Source organism: Limanda limanda, chromosome 21, assembly GCF_963576545.1.
Source record: "Limanda limanda chromosome 21, fLimLim1.1, whole genome shotgun sequence".
NCBI classification, from domain to species: Eukaryota; Metazoa; Chordata; class Actinopteri; order Pleuronectiformes; family Pleuronectidae; genus Limanda; species Limanda limanda.
Genome location: NC_083656.1, coordinates 8,702,206 through 8,721,693, shown reverse-complemented (window position 1 = coordinate 8,721,693; position 19,488 = coordinate 8,702,206). Strand labels below are relative to the sequence as shown.

The 19,488-nt window shown below is 46.2% G+C and overlaps 1 protein-coding gene across 1 annotated transcript in view; it reads left to right on the top strand.

The window, feature by feature from the left end:
• Positions 1–19,488, top strand: part of LOC133028014 (zinc finger MIZ domain-containing protein 1-like) — a 111,265-nt gene that overhangs the window by 59,313 nt on the left and 32,464 nt on the right. Inside the window, exons 3-4 of the mRNA XM_061095205.1 lie at positions 12,853–12,972; positions 18,850–18,963. Coding sequence (XP_060951188.1) covers positions 12,904–12,972; positions 18,850–18,963 — 183 coding nt within the window. The 5' untranslated portion in view covers positions 12,853–12,903. The remainder of the gene's footprint in view (positions 1–12,852; positions 12,973–18,849; positions 18,964–19,488) is intronic.

Genomic DNA, 19,488 nt, shown 5'->3' with positions numbered 1-19,488 from the left:
GCATCGCAGTTCTGTGGCGGCTCGGCTCGTCTTGTTTGTGCAAGGTTTATTTCACCCTCGCAAACAGGTTGTTCACTTGTTTGTAAAGAGCTCTGTTTGTGCTGCAGTTGGCCTTAAAGTCCCCGTTTCATGTCGCTTCATCTTAGAAGAGAGGAGTTCTCAACTCTCAACACTTGTTTGTCCTTCCCGGGCTCAGACTCTCATGCATTCAGGGGATGAAAGAGATCTGGGGCTTTCGAGGGCCTGACGTGACTCACACAATATCTACTTTTCTGTAGCTCAAGACTAGATATGCATCCAATTTGAATTTAAATCCCAGAGAATCGTCTGCAGCCTGCAAGGCACGTAGCTCCATCTCGACCAGGCACCGCTCAATATTATAACACAATTTGTATGTTAAGAAGGTGGCCCCTGTTGTTTAGATGTGTTTCCAAGTGTGTGAGTGTGTGTGCGTAAGTGTATGTGTGTGTGTTTGTGTGCATATTGACCAGTGGAGGATGTGTCGCTGACAGGGCAGCCTCTCTGCCATTGTGTTCGGGGAGGGGAGCCTGCTTGCTTTCAATCCATTATTGACTAATCTCATTAGCCGAGGATCCTAACGCTGAATGAGCCACAGAAACTGACTTTTCTCCCCCCCCGCCTCTCGTTGAGACGCACAAATCACGTGCGCGCACATAAACACATTCACATGCAAACATACATACGCACGCACATATTACAGCCCCCTGCCACAGGGAGGAGGGGGGTCGCTTGTAATTACAGGCAGCAGTTTTGAAAGAAGTTTTTTTTTATTGGCCTTAATGAATCATTTTAATTAAGTCACTGCCTATCCGTGCTTTCTGCAGGATTAGCTAATTATATGTTCAGCACTTTCTGTGTGTGTGTGTGTGTTTGTGCGTGCACCTTTGTCCCGTGGCTGCTGCTTGTACTGTGTCACCATGACATCCTGTTTGTTTGTCTGCAGCTCACGGATCACGCTCACCTGTGCGTCTGTAAAAACATCTGCTTTGCATTTCAGCTCGCTCCTGACGGTGTCATCTTTGCCGTCATGGAAAAAGGAGATGCAAAGTGTCCGTTTGATTTGCACAGAGATTTGATGATATTCAGGGCGTCACGCGGCAGCTCGGGTCTCCTCGTGTGTGGGTGCGTTTGTTTTGCCATCCAGGTGACCGAGGCCGAGCACCTCTGCAGTATCGCAGCTCTGAGCGGGAGCGGGACCACTGCAGAGAGAGATTCATGACCCAGCCAGCCTGTAATTGCTGATGGTTCAGCAGTTTTCGGGGCTTAAACAGGAGGATACAGACTTTTTCTGCTTTTTGCCGCTTCCTGCAGAAAACATTTTCTCCTCCTTTTGATCCAGTGCGTCTTTCCTTCAGCGTCTCGCTGCCTATCACACCTCCCCTCTCCTGTCTCACTGTGCATGTTTGTCTTTGGCTGTTTGTGTGTGTACGTGTGTGGGCATACATACACTTCTAGAAATGCTCCTGCAGGCAGCATTGTTTATGTTTACCTGTCAAGCTCCCTCAACTTCCCTGATGGATGATGTGCAACCGTGTTGTTTGCCAACAGCCAGAAACAGGTTGTAGCTAAATTACACTCATGAACATACATGATAGGAATATTATTGTCAGCATGCGGCTGCTGTGGCTCAGGGGATCGAGCGGTCGTCCTCTAACCAGAAGGGAGTTCGATGCCAGTCTTCCACATTCCAAAGTGTCCTTGGCCAAGACACTGAACCCCAAATTGCCCCTTTTCATAGAGAAAGTGCTGCACATAGTTGCATTGTATGAATGTGTGTGTTTGAATGGGCAAATTCTGTACTGTACAGAGCATTTACCATTATACAGTAGGTAAAAGGAAATCCTCTCGCTAAGGTTTTCAGACATGAACTCAAGAAAATGTGTGTACACTTTCTCAGAATTTATCTTCCGCATATTTATGAAGCAGCAGGAGATTCTCCGGCGTCATGTTTGAGTCGAGAACATAAAGGTGAGGGTTGTCACCTGGGTCGAGCAGCAGGGGGCAGGACATGAAGCATAAATTCCACTCATACAGTACTCTGTGCAGATCAACACCTACGTCGATTGCCAGAACCCTTTTGAATCAGATTATCCTGAGTTCACTGCAAGGTCAAAAGTGACATGAACTGCTGCTGAAATTATTAATCCACTAATTAGAAATTGCAAAAATGACAAACAGGCTGAAGAGGTTTCGCTGTTTGTTATCTTGCTATATTTGCTATTGTATACTGTGTAGTATCAATTTCCTTTCATAGAGTAAATGATAATAGGATAAAAACAATGCAATTAGAAGCAAAGTTAAGTATGAAAATAATCACCTATAATGCGAATCTAATTATTCCATTTAAAAGCAGGACTAATTAAACCTCATCACCTTTCCATTGATTTATTTATGCAGTTTGAATGATGGAATAAGCTTCAAGAACCCATTGACCCCCACACACAGGCGTATAAATAAGCAACCCCTCACATTATTGAGTTCAAGCTTTTTTTTGTCATTCCTCTTTCAGCGTGTATAAAAAGAGATTAGGTGTGAACTGTGAGTGACGTTAGCGAGTGTGCATGTGTGAAAGGACGAGCCTGTTATTGCATCATTTGACGGTGTAAGTTGAATTGCATAACGACTGCAAACAACCTCCTCTGTCCCTGCATTCAATATTCAGCCGATGCTATTTTTAGCTCCCTGTAAGATTATATAAAATGAGATGTACTGTTCTACAAACATGTGATGTGTGCTCTTTTGGTTTGATTTAAGTTTTTTTTCTTTTTTTAACGTAGTAAGTAGTAACTCCACAAAGAGAGTCACACGAACTAGGATGGGTGTAATAATGCTAAAAATATACCTCGAGTTAAATGATCCTCCACTAAAAGGGAAAGATGTGCACGAGAAATATTGAATAACTGTCTTGAGTGGTTGATTGAGGACTCTGCTGAGTCCTCAACCCCCCCCCCCCCGGAGAATCTCCTCTTCCTCCCCAGACACTTTGGCATTCCTCACAGCCGCACATGAGATGAGACGCTTCCCGATTCATTTACACAAAGGCAATCAAAACATGGCAGCCTGCAATCTCGCGCAAATTAGAGTGCAAGCGGCGCGGCGGTGGACCCAGGCAGAGGCCGAGCGCAGGGAGGTGGAGCTCTGTCTGTTGCGTGGGATTCATCACATGCCTGCGTCCCGACCCCGCCCCCCTCCCCCCCCTCCCTCCTTACAGCTTCATGAGGAAGATTTGTGACACAGATTTACAGCAGCCCTGTGCTGCCTAACCTCTAAATCAGCCCCCCTCCCACAAAGCAGACCCCCCACCCCTCCTTTCCATACAGACACACTTGGACACAGACACACTGCGTCTGCATGGTCACGGAGGGGATGGTAAGGATGGCGGTGACGTGGGGGGGGGGGGAAGGGGAGGCCAAAAGAGGCAGAAGCGCCGCAGTCGCAAGCCTCTTCTTTGCGGATCAAGCGTCCGCGTGTCTGGTAATGTGTTGTCATTGACCAATTAGGGAATCCAGATCAAACAGGCCCAGGGATCGGCCCCTCGCTGCCCCTCTCTAAGCACTCTGCTCTTTTTAATTGAGCACATTTGTGGAACGAGAGGCTTCTCCCCGGAGGGACCGATGGCTACTGATACTAGCAAGCTGTTAACACAGGATCAGTCCGCTCAGTAAGGTCATCAGAAAAAAAACACACCCTGATGATATGAAAAAATATATCTGGAGGAGACGAGCCAGTTCCATGATCTAAATGCTCTCCGTGTTAAGAAGCTGCAGTAGACCTGAAACAAACTGAAGGTCAACGCTTCATTATAATAATATCGTTTAAGATGAGCTACATTAAGTAACTTGATATTGGTAAATGCTTAAGCATTGTGTCACTGACGTAAAGTCTATCATTGAGTGTATTGAATTTAGCAATCGTGTATTTGATTACTTATAGAGAAAGACTGTGTCATTTCCTGTTTGTAAAGTGATTTATTCTTGCTTCAATATATTAAGATTAAGAGAAAATCACTTTAAAAACAGTTTGCATCTCTTTACATAAATATCCTTAAGATGGCTGCAGCACACCGAACATAGAATAGGTTATGAACATATATATATATATATGAACCAAATGGGAAATATGAAGAAAATATGAGTATTTACTTAACAACATTAGAAACCGAGGTTAAAGGAATGATATAAAATTGATCGAATAACAGCTGTCAGTGTACCATTATGAAAGAAATAACTATAAATATAAAACATTTATAAATACCAGATAACACTGATGAAGTCAAAGACAACATTCTGTAGAAAGCAGTGCAGCAGATCATGTATCACAGAGAATAAAGGCTAAATATTTAATATTGCAGCTTTTTCAAATGTGAGGATTCTAAGCTTTTTTTTTATCTTTCAGTTCACTGTGCGTTCAATGTTAATACCTTTTGGCTTTGTAGCTTGTCACATATTGTTTGTGACATTGTCCTGATGGGGAAAAAAAGGATTGAATTAGCCCGATTAATAAATTATGACAATAACCATTAGTCGCAGCCAAGATCCTCTGAGTATGAAATGTTAAAACGACGGCGGGGTCACGGCGAGGTCTGGCACTTTGATGGCATGTCTTCACAGGCGTCTTCGGTGAAACAGAGAAAGCTCATGTTGCTGCTGTCCGTCAGCGTCCGGGCACATTGAGCTCACGCACTATTTAAAGTCTGCTCGCCCTCACTCTCTCCTCCCATTCACTCAAAGTCACAAAAGGCCAAAGGTCAGCGGCACAATGGAGACGAGGAGGTCCTCCATCCCCCTGCTCACACCAGTAGCCCCATCAAACACACACACACACACACAAGTCAAGAAACACACACACAGCCGCCCCGAACTTATCACCGCTTCCCTCACGTGCACCGCACACACTCGCCAGGCAACAAACACACAAACACCCTCATGTTCTGCTCTCAGCCTTCTTTGAATTCCTTCCCATGTATCTTGCAGCTCGCCTGTCACTCCTCCCCCCAGTGCTATCAGTCTCTCTCTCTCTCTCTCTCTCCCTCCCAGACCTCATAATGGCTCCTCCCGGGGTAGCTGCTGCGTCTGCGGCTCCCGCTATTTCAAAGTTTTCTAGCTGGCCCGGATTAAGCGTGGTATGTGGAAAATGAACAGCCACTCACAGGAGGGACACATGAGCTGAATGCATAATACACCGAGAGACTGGCAAGGGGGGGGGGAAACGGAGGAGAGCATAAGAAAGGGAAGGAGGGAGGAAAAGGAAGAGAGCGAGGAAAAAAAAGAAAAACTCACTCACAAGTTGTGTGAAGCCGTGTCGGCATCTTCACAGCAACAATATCAGTCTCACAAATGGAGGTAAAATGCCTCTTTGACTTTTCCTCTGTGCTTACAATCAAAGAGACCAAGGGCTTCACCGGGCTGAGGGTTTCAAACTCACTTCACAATAGCTGCAGGTTTGCACTTTGGCTGGATGCTTTCATCATCATCATCATCACCATCATCAAATGCCTCCAAAATTTCTTGGAGGATTCTGGGAGGGGGGGGGCTGACAGAGCGCCGCAGGAAGCCGCAGAGAACGTGAGGCTGGAGCCGGCACGCCTTCAGCTCCACGCCGCTCTCTATTTCTTCGCAGGCGACGAGCAGTCATGTGGCTCATCTGTGCAGCCTCCAGCAACCCCCCCCCCACCACCCACCCTCATCTCCACCTCCTCTGCTATTAGTGTAAGGGTGGAGGGGAAATTAAAAGAGTGGCTGTTTTTGGAGGAGGAGGCAGCAGAGGGCAAACAGGAGAAAGGCGGTGATGCTCCTGGTGATTGCGTGTAGCCAGGACCTGGTCTTCTCGCCTTTTTTGCTTTGGGCGAGTTGCAGGGTGGGTGGGGGGGTTTGGGGGGGGTGGGCTTGGTGGTGAAGAGACTGGCCCCAATCTGCCTTTGTCCCTTTTTTTTTTTTTTGTATTGCAATCGGCCCCTGAGACTTGGGTGAAACGTTACACTTGGTTAGAGAGCAGATATTGCTCAGGCCCCTCCATGATCCCCGACCCTCTGTTTTCTTCTTCTTTTGCTGCCGGGGTGTTGGTGGTGGTGGTGGTGGTGTTCGGGGGCTTCAGCAACCACCCCACCCCTCCTGCACGCCGCCACCATCATGCTCCCTTTGCTTTTCTAATCACGCTGCAGATGTGCCTGATGGCTGAACAATCTCTGTGTACTGATCGAGGGGCTCCCGTAGGAATCCAGGAGGCTTGCTTATGTGAGCTGTCATGAGAGGAAAAAAAAAAAAAAGAAAAAGTGAGAGGGCAGAAAGGGAAGGGGAGGGAGGAAGGGAAGGGAGGGAGGGAGGGAGGGAATGTGGGTCTGCGTGAGAGAGAGAGATGGAGTGGAGGGAGGGAGTCGGAGGGAGAATGGGAGATGGAGAAAGACAGAGGGGAAGAGGGAGAGATCAGTGAACAGCGACCAACGCAGCAGGGCTCCTTGGATTGAGTGTGTGTGTGTCTGTGTGTGAGTGTGTGTGTGTGTGTGAGTGTGTGTGTGTGTCTGTGTGTGAGTGTGTGTCACAACTGCAAGCCCGCCCTCTCTCACGGTTGCCGCTGGAGCTGCAGACCAAACCACATTAAATAAAAGAAATCCATTCCCAAGCCTGTTAAGGAGCCATGTGGGGAGGTGTGTGTGTGTGTGTGTCTGTGTGTGTGCACTTGAGTGGCAGTGTGTCCATATGTGTGTGCAGCCGAGAAGTGGGGGAAGGGAGGAGGTGATGGAGCAGGGCTGAGGGGAGGGGAGGTATAGAGCAGGGAGGTGGGACAGGCAGGAGGCAGCTCATATTATCCTCCGTGCCAGCTCTGGATGGAGCCTGCCGGGGATTATGCCACATTCTGTAAGGCAACAATGGAAGCTCCGCCGATTCGTACACATTTCCATCCTCTCTGCTTTCTCCGCCGTGGAACAAACACAGCTTTGTCCTCGCTGCCTCGTCTGGCCACTTACCAGGCGCAGAACCAGGCAGACACCTGGAGTCCCGGAGCTGCCCCTCTCCAAACCAAACACCCCCCTCCCCTCGGCCGACAGTCGGAAGAAAACAAGACGTAGACTATCTCGGAATCAAAGCTCATTAAAATCATGAGGGGTAAAGAGATGCTTCCTCCCCTCTCCTCCTCCTCCTCCTCCTTCCTCCACCCTCCCTCCCTCATCTTTATCGCCCTTAAGCAAGTGCTGCAAACAGCCGAGCCCTTGTCAATGATGGCGCAGATTAGTCTTTTATTGCCTAATTCACCGACAATAGGCGACACGCCGGGACACGATCACCTTGAGCTGTGCGTCTCCATGTGTCCTCGCAAGGTGCCAGAGCGATGCCGATTTCCCCGCTCAGGCCACCGTGTTCCATTTTAATAGTGTCAGCAATACTTAATGATTTCGATTAGTGAGGCATGGGTGTGTGAGTGTGTGAGTGTGTGAGTGTGTGAGTGTGTGAGTGTGTGTGTGTATGTGTGTGTGTGTGTGTGTTAGTCGAGGGGGATGTTTCACACAGCTCTGTGGAGGTGTAACACCCTGCCTGTAGTGTTGTTGTAAAGCACATTAGGAATGACTGAGGGTGTTTGTTATGGTATCATGATGGCGGTCCAGCACTCAAGGGAAGGTGAGAAGATCTGTGTGTGTTAGCATGTGTGCGTGTGTGTGTGTGTGTGTGTGTGTGTGTGTGTGTGTGTGTGTGTGGTCCAGCACAGCTTGCTGTCTTTCAGTTCTTGCAGAGTCCAGCTCTCGGCCTGTGTGTGTGTCCACGAATCCTTTGACCGAGACTTTTTTTCCAACTCCACACATGCGTCTCACCTTAATGCACAAGTTTCATTCATTCAAAGTCCACTCAGACGTGGGTTCAGCTTATTGTGACCTCACTCGGATGTTTGACCTTCAGAGTTTTGCACCTAAAGGCTCTTTCAACTGAAGGGGCAAAAGTTTGTCTTTCCTGAAGCACGATTTTCTCTGAGTTAATTGTTCAGTTCGCAAATTACACCAGTGGGATGGAGGAACTTAACATTTCCAGTGTAATTAGAAGAAATGAAGAGGAAGGCGTTTTAATTCTTTTAAATATTTTCATAAATTTTTTATTTGTTTTAATGAGGGAAAGAAGATTTTTTTATACTTTTTGTATTATAACATGTTAGGAGTGGACTTTTTAAATTAAGCAGATAATTCATAGTGTTGGGTCTCACCACTTTGCCTCTCGCTAATAATGACACTGCTCACTAACGGCTGAGATCCAGGGGCACAGTGCTAATGTCGTACAGGTAATTAACTCCAGTTTAACCAAATTCATTACCTCTGCCAAGGAGGTTATGTTGTCACCCCTGTCCGTTGGTTGGTCGGCCGGTTTGAATTTTTTTTCTTTTTTAAAGCAAGATTGCACAAAAACAACTGGACAGATCTCCACCAGATTGTGAAAGTTTGCAGTGTGCGACAGGGAAGAACCTATTAAAATGTTGGTCTGGATCAGGGGGCGGATCTGGAAATTGTGCTAATTTTACAAGTCATGGATCTTGATGGAAACAATCGGGCCCATTTAGGGGACTGATATCTATGAGTGTGTGAAATTCGGTGTAGCTTGATTGAATTTACGGGGGAATTCTGGCGGAGATTTGTTTTCCACTGAGCGCCATTCTAGTTTGGAAGAGTAAACAAAAGGGAACTACTCAACTTCCACCTTCTGTTGTCGTCTTAGTCGTGAAATTGGGGATTATTACTCACATTTCGGGTGCATTCACTTTCAATTTTACCTCTAGTGCTATGACTGAATAATCGAAGGCTAGTTAACTGTACGCTTTATTGTCTGATTGTTCATTTCTTGACCTGTAGCGCCTTGTTGTGCCGTTGTCCCAGTTCCAGCACAATGTCATCATAACCAATGGCGAAAAAAAAACACCAAAATAAGAGCCAAGTTGTAATATCTGTAAACCAAACCCAAGAGTAGCCTGAATGTTTTGATTCACGAGCCATCTATATGAATAAATTAAATCTGTTTACCACTTCCTAGCGCCTTGACAGCTCAGCTGAGAGCCTGTGTAAAGCGGCGAGGGTTCATGATCCATTTGTTCTGCTGTGATGCCGGGATAAAGCTAATCATTGTCTACTCTTCTCCCCCTCAGACGGTTTTCATCCCGCCGAGCGGAGGCACACAACTCATCTACGTTACATTAACAGGCTGGAAGCTCTCTTTGAAGACGCTGGGCTGGGTTTCATGGCGTTCTGAAATAATGTTTATATTCCAAACTGTGCGATTGTGACAGTTCAAAAAGCCGATTCCCTCTAACTCACCGGAGGTATTGTTGCGCCTTTGTGTCGACATTCAACAATATTTAGCAACACCGTCTTCCAGTCCCCGCCGTGGCACTGTTTAGTCGTCTAATTAAATCCGCGGCCCTCTTCAAGGTACACTTATGTAACATGAACACGTAATGAGACAAACACGGACCCCGCCTGTTGGGAGATGGTCCCGTCCTCCGCGGGGGGGGGCCGCAGTGGAAACAAAGCTTTTAAAGTGGTGGTACAAGGGGGGGAAGAAAAACATTGTTTTACCCCAGAGGTGGACTGATAGCTCTGTGAAAAGCCCATTTGAAGAGGTAGGGCCTCATCTGTCACCGGGCTACGGAGGAGGCAGCCATGCAGAAGCCCCCTGATTATAAAGAGATAATTTCATCCAATCCTCCGGTGGTGCTCCATCGCCTCGCCGCCATCCTCCACTGCCTTTCATATTTGTTCCCAGCCTGCATCTCCTCACCCGTTTCGTTTTATTACAGCTCCCACTCAATACATATATTTTAGCTCCCCCTTGAATAGGGGAAGGCGAGCGGGTCTCCCTCCTCCTTCCCTCCCTCCCTCCCTCCCCCCCGCCCACCTCCACTCCCCCCGTGTGCCTTTTGTTGTGCAGGAATCCGCAGCCCTCAACTTGTTGTGTAACGCCTGCCGCGCAATTTGCAGTAAATTAAGTTCAAGCAACGCACGTATATCTGCGCCGAGCCCCCCCCCCCAATCACCACACACACACGCACACAGTTTTCTGGGGGTAACTGGCTGAATCAAAGCAGATAAGTTCACATAAGGTAATGGTGCAGGGAAAATAATAAATGATAACATCTGCAAGATTAAAAAAAGAGCAAGTAAATAGGGGCAGGCTCATAATTGCATCTGCTGTCATATCTCCGCAGCATTGTGGGTTTAATCTTTAATTTGGCTCTTGTTAGTCATTAAGGCTTTAACAAAGGACTGGTGTTTGATTAGAACAAGTGAAATTCAATTAAATTACTCCAGATCTATGTCACGTCACACTTACAACGATCCTTAACGTGTGTAGGCAGTGTGTGGAGGTCAGAAAATACTGTGTGCTCAACAGAGGAGGTGAATGGCAGCCCAGCCTCTTTCTTTCCCCCTCATTTTAACTCACCGTTGGAGGCAAGAGAAATGACATCGGGGGAGAAAAAGAGGGAGAGAGAGAGCAAAGGGAAAGGAAGGGCAGGAGGGCGGAGAGCCGGGGAGAGAGAGCAGGTCGACTCGCTCATCAATAACCACAAGGTCAGACAGGCAGTGCCGGGCTGAGTGGGCCCTGTTAGGAAGCAGCAGCTGAGGATTTGTAGAGCTTGTAAAGGCTTAAAGCAACACCGCTCCGCCTTCTTTGTGCCACTAGCCCGGCCTTTGAAGGGCCAGGGAGACACCTGCTGGTGACGGAGGGGCACCCACCCACGCCAAGGACCAGCTCGGTATCCGCTGGCACAGGGAGCGCAGTGAGGGCAAGGTTACAGCAGCAAACATAAAGAGTCAGTATATTAATGCAGAGGATGAAGGTTTTTCATACTGTGTGACATGTAGGGTATCTATAAGGGAAAGCTTGTGTTAGTAGTGTGACTGTATGACCCAAGGTAGAAGGCATTATATTTCTGTGCAGATCCAGGTTTCTTTGCCCAAGGAATATTTATTGTATCCTGATGAAAAAAATCAGGCATGTTTTGGAGACTACTCTTTATGATTTTGTGTAATTTGGAGCAGACACAGATACAAATCTGGATCTAGTTTCATAAAGGGGCTGTTGAACTCTGAGCGCCGTTCTAGTTTTTTCTTTAATAAATAATGACATCTACCAATAATTTTCACAATAAAGGTCCAATATATAAATATCGATATAACTCACGCATTGTGCAAGAAAAGTAAGTATGTTGAACTTAAATTTATCAACCCCAGATTTGTACTTTATGCTGTTTATCGAGTATTTGTCATTCTCTGCTCATCAATATTTAAAAGAGATAATAATGCATCATTAATCCTGATAATAATCGATATTGACTGATACCTCAACCCACATTGAGTTTTCAAAGTTTTCCTTCGTGCGACACTTCAAAACACATCAACAGACACGCACGTCTCATCTGCAAAGAAAAACTCCTCCGACATCTCTCTCTCCCTCTCTCTGTTTTTTTTAATGAGCTTTCTAATTTATGGAGAGGAATGCACTAGTGTGCCCTTCTCTCCACTCAAGTAACGGCATGAGCAGCTCCAATAGGTAGCATAAAAGCTCTTTAGCTGTCTAGTGGAGTAGATTACTGGCCCTGCCGTTAAATCCAGCTAGAGACCCCTAAGTGAGTATTATCAGTGTGGTGCAGCATGCTGCCTCCTCTCTCTCTCTCTCTCTCTCTCTCTCTCTCTCTCCCTCTCTCTTTTCCTCATCTCACCGGTACTTTGTGCAGTGAAATTTCTCACTGTGTAATGGTAATAGAGAAAGATGGCGTAGGGGTTGGAGGGGTCTGAGTGATGAGAGGGGGGGGGGCGAGGCGATGCAGGAGGAGATGCCTTTGCAGTGTAGCGCAAAAGGAAAAGATTGAGACAGGATGAGATGGAGGGGGGGGGGGAGACAGGAAGATGGAGGGACTACGTCTCAAACCACCAACCGTACATGTGCCCATTAATTCACTCGCCCCCTTCACTTGCAGCTGCAGGTCACTGTGAGTTATAGCCCACTGGTATTTATTCGACGTCAAACGCAACATTAAATCAGACCCCCCGCGGGCAAAATTGATAACCTTTAATGTAGCTTGTAATACTTTTTAACTTGTGATAATGTTATGTAGCGTGTCACACCGCAGCCCCATTGTTTGCCTTCCGTGAAGAATTATACCTCCTGACAAAAAAAAAAAAGAAAGAGGAGAGAAAGAGGTTTTCCATAAGCTGCTGCTCCAAAATCAATAGTGCGATGTAAGGGGTTTTGTTGGAGGAACTCTGGTGTGGCTGGAGAGCAGTGGAAGGAGCAGGAGGGAGCAGGAAGGAGCACGGAGGAGCAGGGAGGGGAGGAGGAATGAAATGTGGAGCGTGTCTGGGCCCAGGGTTCAGATAATTGTTAACCAAAAGATTACATAATTGCCAAGCAATGTAAACAGCCAACCCCATGCCAAGCAAGTGTTCTCACAGGCCGGGGTGGCATTTTTTTCACGTGGTTTTCTGAGGTAACGCTGACGAGACTAGGAGGTGTCAGCCACCCCAACCCCCCCACCCGCCACCCCTGCCTTTTAAACCTGGTCAGACATCTTCTCTAAGTTGTCCATTGTGTCCTCTGTGAAGTGTGTGTGGCGCCGTTCAGGGAAACCGCCAGGGCTTGTTAAGGGTGTCAGAGGCGCTGAGAGAAATGTCATCCTTCGGGCTCTCTGAGGTGCTTGTCACCTGCCAAATCAATATCTCGACTCACAGCAACACACACACACTCACACACACACACACACACGTACGGACACACTAACTGCAATATCCTGGCGCTGATGGGATTGGCAGCTTCCCTGTGAAGAGTGGAGCTTTAACACGTGTCTGTGTTTCTGTTGCAGAGCGCTCCAGTTTAATGGCTGGCAGGTAGAGGCCAAAGAGGGACAATCATCATGAACTCTATACCGTCGATGGACAGACACATACAGCAGACAAATGACCGTCTGCTGTGTATCAAACAGGTGAGACTTTCTTATACCTTCTTTGTTGTTGATTTACCAGGTATTTAACATTCATATTTGCCAGTTTATATAAGGGGGTTACATATGTTTTACTAAGCCTAATTATGTGATATAATATACACAGAATTAGAAGTTTGATAAAGATGTATCTCGAGGTGTAAACTTTGTAGTTTTAATCCTTCACATATCAGGGGATTTCATAAATCTGTGTTTTATTGCCCTCCACATTCTTATTATACTCAAGGGTTTCGGTCGTTAGATTTCTCGATTTCTGTCTAACTATAATGCTGTAGCCTGACAATAATTAATTTTCTATCATATTTATTGTATTTAAAGTAAGAGAAAATGAGTAAGAAAATCCCAACAGTGGAAATTCAGTACAAATCTACGAAGGAGAGTCACAGTATGATACATGGATGTTGTCTGAACGGCCACACAGTACAAAGACAAGTCAGATTCACCTGGAACAGCTGCAGTACAATGTTAAAATGGAGTGTACAGGTTTAGAAAATAAAAAGACTCAATTAATTACATAAACTGTGGAAAACTGGGTTAAATCCGCTAAAATACACAGGTTTGCTACTTTAACTTAAGCTCCCTTGACCATAGTATGCATTGGGGACGTAAACACAGATTATTTACAGTGTTGATGTCTGGCATCAGTGCTCTGACCTCGTCGCCCCCCAGCACAGCAGGATGTGATGATGGTAACTTGCCCCCAAGGAGAACACGGAGCTAACAGGTGGATGCTGGGGTGGAGAGGAAATGTTACATGAACAGCTGCAGCAGCAGTGGCAGCTTTCAGGGGACTGTTGTGGAAGTAGCCGAGGTAACACCGGAGAGAGAGAGTGTGCACGTGAGGGTAGCATTACTGCTTCAATGAGGTTAGTTCAAAGATATTAGTGCTGCCTCCAACAGAAGGGTGGAGTTTACAACGGGTTTCCAACCACGAGTGGCTCTAAACTTTAGATTTTGTTTCTAGTTTGTATATCTTCAGTAGGTTGTGGTTATGGATATAATTTGACATTTCATGCAAGCGCCGTTTGCACCAATGCGAATGTGTCATTAGCATTTTTTTGTTGAATGTAAAGTGTTGGAAAACAACACATGCGTTTCATTGTTCTGGTTTGTGCTTATGTACACACACAGACACACACACACAAAAACACACAATCCTGGCCCTGAATGTGTCTACGTCTTCCTGTTTGACTAATCTGTTCGGCCCTATTATCAGGCCTGTGGTGTGACTCAGGTTTCTGACTGGGGTCAAAGAGCAGAGGCTCCCCTCCCTCCCCATTCATCACCCTTCTTTCTCCCACCACCGCTGCTGACTCCCTGTGAGTCCTTTTGTTCCCCTCTCGCCACCATTTACTGCAAGACCAATCTCTGGCAGAATTAAACAGACATACTCGCGTAACCCGGGGCTACAGGGCCCTGCCTTTGATCTCTCCTTTTTAACTGACGGCCCGTTTTGTTTCTGGGCTCCGCGCTGAGGTCCACCTCCTGAGAAGTACATCACAAGGCCTCAGGGAAAGTATACAGGGCCTTGCACTAAGACGCAAGTGTGGACGTGGCAAATTGTTTTACCCTCAGTTGGGAATTCCCAGCTATTACTGAGACAGAGAGACGGTGAGGCCCATAGCCGAGTGTTTAGGGAGCAAACAGAGTGAAGCCTCTGTGTGGACACTTTGATGTTCTTCGGTAAAACGCTCCCTGACTTGTTACCTTCTTCACAGTAATAACTACAAGGGCACTCGGAGAGAGCATACCTCCTCCGATGCTGATTGGCCACTTTATCACTGCATTGCATACACATGTATTGAGATCAGATACATGTGCCATTTACACAGAAATGTACTGCAAACTGCAGGGAAAATATCCAATCTGATATTGTTGAAAGGAATTTTTTTAACAGGAACTGAATGAAGATCCCCCAGGTTTCAAGACCATCGTTTTTGTAGTTATTGCGTAATCGTGCAGACAACCAGCATTGAAAACATTACCTTCCTTTGCAGAGATCAATATTCAATGACATCATGTTAGTTATATGACTGTATTGCCAGTCACTGATTGGTTATATTAAAGGAAGTTCACAGGACCAGAAAAGAGACCCAAAAGTTGAAACCCTTCAAATGTCGCAGGGTTAAACGTATTAACCCCACAAGGCAAAAATTTAAACAAACACATTCCAGTGTTAGCGATGGAGGGAGCAGCACATGGGTAAACATGGCAATTAGAGAGATCCATGGCATACAAGGAGGCCTCCAGTCCATCTAATAAATGGTTAAGCGTCGGGTCATCTCAAACCAACCAGTGAGAGCCAGCACCCTGCTAATAGAGGCAGCTTTGTGCCGCAGACAATCAGGGTTTGGAAGACCCGCATAATAAATACCATTTATGTCCTGCCAATTAGACTAGCAGTGAGCCCATTCAGCCGGCCGTCTATTCTCCTCCCCACACACAAAGATGATCATCAGGGGAGATCAGAACAATTAACTCACTATCTTCTCCCCCCTGCTCCCCATTGTCCAATATCCAAGCCATTAAAATAATTAAGAAAATATTGTAAACCAATCCAGCTGTTTGCTTTAATTGAAAGTGTGCGCACGCTGAAATTTTGGCATCTGAAAGGCGGCGTGGACATGGAGCAGGAATATAAATGAAGGCTCCTCCATTGTGTTGTTGTTTTGTGGGAGATGTGACATGTCTGTCTGAATACTCGCAGCCAGTGCGGCGGACAGGGGAACAAATTGATTTTGTTGCTCAAATGATAAATTACTGCTTAGCGCCATGATAAAGTGGAGGGAAATTGGAATACGTCCGGCCTGATTGAATCACGGGTTAAAAGAAAAAATCCGAAATCATTACGGTGGAGATTTTCAAATCAGCGTCTCGTTGTGAAATAAGGGTAATGTGATTTTTAAACAATAACTTCACAAATCTCTTCATTACCTATGAAAACAAGGTAATGTTTCTCCCCAGTACACTTGTGTCTCTGGAATGGTTATTTTGGGGGTCGGGGGCTGAAAAGTTAAGGAACCTCGAGATTAGTTGATTAATCAATAATTAACTGACAATAATTAACTTCATAATTGATCGTTTTAGTCATTTATGAAGCAAAATAGCTTCTGAAGGATGTGTTGTTTTGTTGCTGTTTGGTGGCTCTGGGAACTTATTACATCAATATTTGGAAAAGGTAAACAATTCCAATAGCTGTTGTTTCCTTATGCCCTGTGGAGCTGCTGCTAAATACCTCAAGGAAAGACTTAGTATCTGTAACTTGAAAAAAAAAGTCATAGAGCAAAATAGATACTTGTTTCACCTCCAAACAAAGATTTTCAAAAAGTGATACATAAAAAAAAACTTATCTGATTTCACCCCCAGCTCACAGCTCCTCAGTGGCAGTTTGTTTTCCACTCACGTCCTAGAATTGCACCGTTGTGAACACTTTGGGGAAGATGGGTTCTGTGATACTGCTGCTATCTATTTCAGAGGCAGTATTTTTCCTCCGAGTGCGTGGAAGCCAGTTGGCTGTCAGACCCTCAGCTTGCACTGATACTTACGGGGGGCTCTGGTGGAAGCCGCAAACTCTCCCTTCGCTGCGGGAGCACTTCCTCAAACTGACAAAAGTGTCAATATTTCAAAATAAACTGGAAGACAACTGCAATGTCTCTGCTCCCGCACGGGTTATGCAGCTGTTTCTGTCTACCACTGCTTTGCTTCTGGGTTAATTGTCTCCATTAATATGTTTTCGGTGCTCTGGGGCGTCGGTGAATGTAGAACAACAGCGGCAGAGAAACCAAAAAGCTGTAGGAAAGGGAGTCTCTGCCAGATCGCGTGCGCTGTCACATTCAGTTTCGCTGCAGATGTGCAGATCAAGTTGTTTCCAGACGTGACTACACTGGGTGATTGTATCTGAAGAAAGCTGTATTCTCAGGACGCTGGAAGTCCCGTCCGCCTTTGTTTCCCTCAAACTGGGCCGAGCTTTAACTGGAGTGTAAATGTTGGAGGATTGCTCTCACCCGGGGGGATGATGACAGGGGGGGGGGAGTGAGGGCTCTCTTGGCCACTAGTTTAGGTTTGATTGGTGGGTTTTGGCCAGAGAAGGGTGAACATCTGTGCCATGACCGTGCCAAGCTCTGCCTGTGACAGCCACACTGGTGGGACCAATTGTTCCGAGTGCAAAGAACAGTAATCACTTCAAGCGCAAATGGTGGTGGTGTATTTTCTTTTTCATCTCCCCTCTTTATACTCTCCCTCTTCCTCCCCTCCTTCGCATCCTCGGTGCACTGATTTTGTGTGTTGTCTCGCTTCCAGACTCGTCTAAATTTAGCATCTGTGGATGTCTGTGCTTCTCCAGGAGACTTTATCCACCAGTAGAATTGAAACGCTCAGCAGCGCCACCACGTCTCAACCCGACTCTACCCTAACAAAGACACGTCGGGCGGGCGAGTGGGGAACAGTCTCGGACAGAGCATGAAATAAACAAGACTGGTTTCATCCGGCCCCTGTCAAACACTGGCTTTGTAAATTGATATGAAAGCTGCCTCGCCAAATCCTGACCTCTGCTGCCCCCTAAAGAGCGAAACAAGAATAAAGCAGCGCCAGACAGCGACTGTACAGCTGTCACTTCCTCTTCTCTTTTAATCTCTGACAGTGAAATCAAAGCACACAGATGTGTTAAGAAGGCAGCCGTTCCCTTCAAGTTGACAAACCTCTCTGTTTACCTTTGATGCCGTGGAGCGGGAGGCCATTTGTGCCTGGTTTACACAAGCGCACTACAAAGGCTCGTGTGCATAATCTCTCCGAAAGGCAACAGATTACTGCAGAGTGGAGGTGGTGCGTCCGCTCTGCAGAAATGACTCAGGTCTGAAAGCTTTGAGGGAAGATCAGTGACCAGCAGCGAGCCGCAGAGCTCTGTTTCCTGCTTACTCCTGTGCTGCTCGACAGCGAGGTAGACACCCGGGTTAGTGAGTGGGCTGCTGGCTCCAGTCGGGGAATGAACGCCATAAACGGGCGCCTGTAGGTCAAGGAGGCTGTTGTCAGATAAAGTCACAGCACAGCTCAGGGCCGGCTGCTGAAATAAGGGCTTCCTCTGCTGTTCATGCCACCACACAAGGAGATTTATTGCACTCAGTGGCAAGGCAGTGCTACACAAACCTGAGGGGGGGGGGAGGAGGCACGAGACTAAGGGGGGACATAACCCCTCAGCCCAGAGCATTAATACTTTAAAACTCAAGCAAAAAGAAATCCGAAGTGTGATAAGTGAGATTTTCGAAATGTTGGTCGTAAAAATGCTGTTTTCTTTTAAGACACTCTGAGTGGTTTTAATTATTCATCATGTTGTTGCGGTGGCCCTTCTATTGGGGGAAAACTAATGTTTCCTATCCCTATCCATTCGTCTATTTTATACCATTTATCCAGATTACAGCAAAACTGAGCAGGCAGTTCATCCTTATCCTCCATTAATATTGAAAGGCTCTAAAACATTTCTTTTCAGCAGGTGTAAAACTTTCAATTCAAGGAAATTTAAAGTGAGGAGCAAATGTATATTATTATTACTGTTAAGTTTATAATCGCTGTAGTGATGAAATTATTATCTCTAAACTGTCGTTCAACCAGTGAAGCCTACATTTTCTGCATAGAATTGTTTCAACACTGCTTATTACTTCATTAATTCATAGATATGTTTATTAATTATCGTGCATTTAGGCTTTTATATAACAAAAATGGGTTATTTTATTATAATCCATCATCCACATATATATAAATGAATAAATAGGTGAGAAATATACATCTCAGAATATCTCTGTTCCGTTTCTTCGTGACCTTTGAAAGTTTCCTGACTCTTAATCTTTTCCTTTTTCTTCCCTCCAGCACTTACAAAATCCAGCAAATTTCCAAACAGCAGCTACCGAGCTGCTGGACTGGTGCGGCGACCCCCGAGCCTTCCAGCGACCCTTTGAGCAAAGCCTGATGGGATGCCTAACGGTAAGATGCCATTCACGACCCCCCCTCCCGCCCTCTCCCTCTCTGCAGCATCATACTCACAGGTTCAAGGACAAGGAGACGGCCGCTGAAACAACTGCTGCCGTGGCTCTTTTCCGCGACTCCCTCAGGGATACAAGAGAAGTGAAGTTTAGCAGCCTGATCTTCACTGAGGTCACTGGGAAACAAAAAGTATTCCAGTCGGCAGAAACTGCTGCGGTTTAGTCACCTTTTAGAGACTTCGGTTACAGTGTGTGCCGCGGCTCATGAAACAGGCTGGAACTCGAAAAAGGGACAAGTGCAATAACGTCCTCAAACCACAAAGCAATCAGTGCTCATGACTTTCAAAGCCTTTAATTCCCCAACTAGAATGTCTGGGGCCCTTTGATTAATTGAATAAGTAGTATCCCATGACATTCCAAAGAAAAGTGACTGTTTTCAGATGTGTACTGTAAACAAAGCAAAGATTTTCTTTTGGAGGGCGGAGCGGGGGGGTAGTAACTGGAGGAATTTCTCTCCATTCTGATT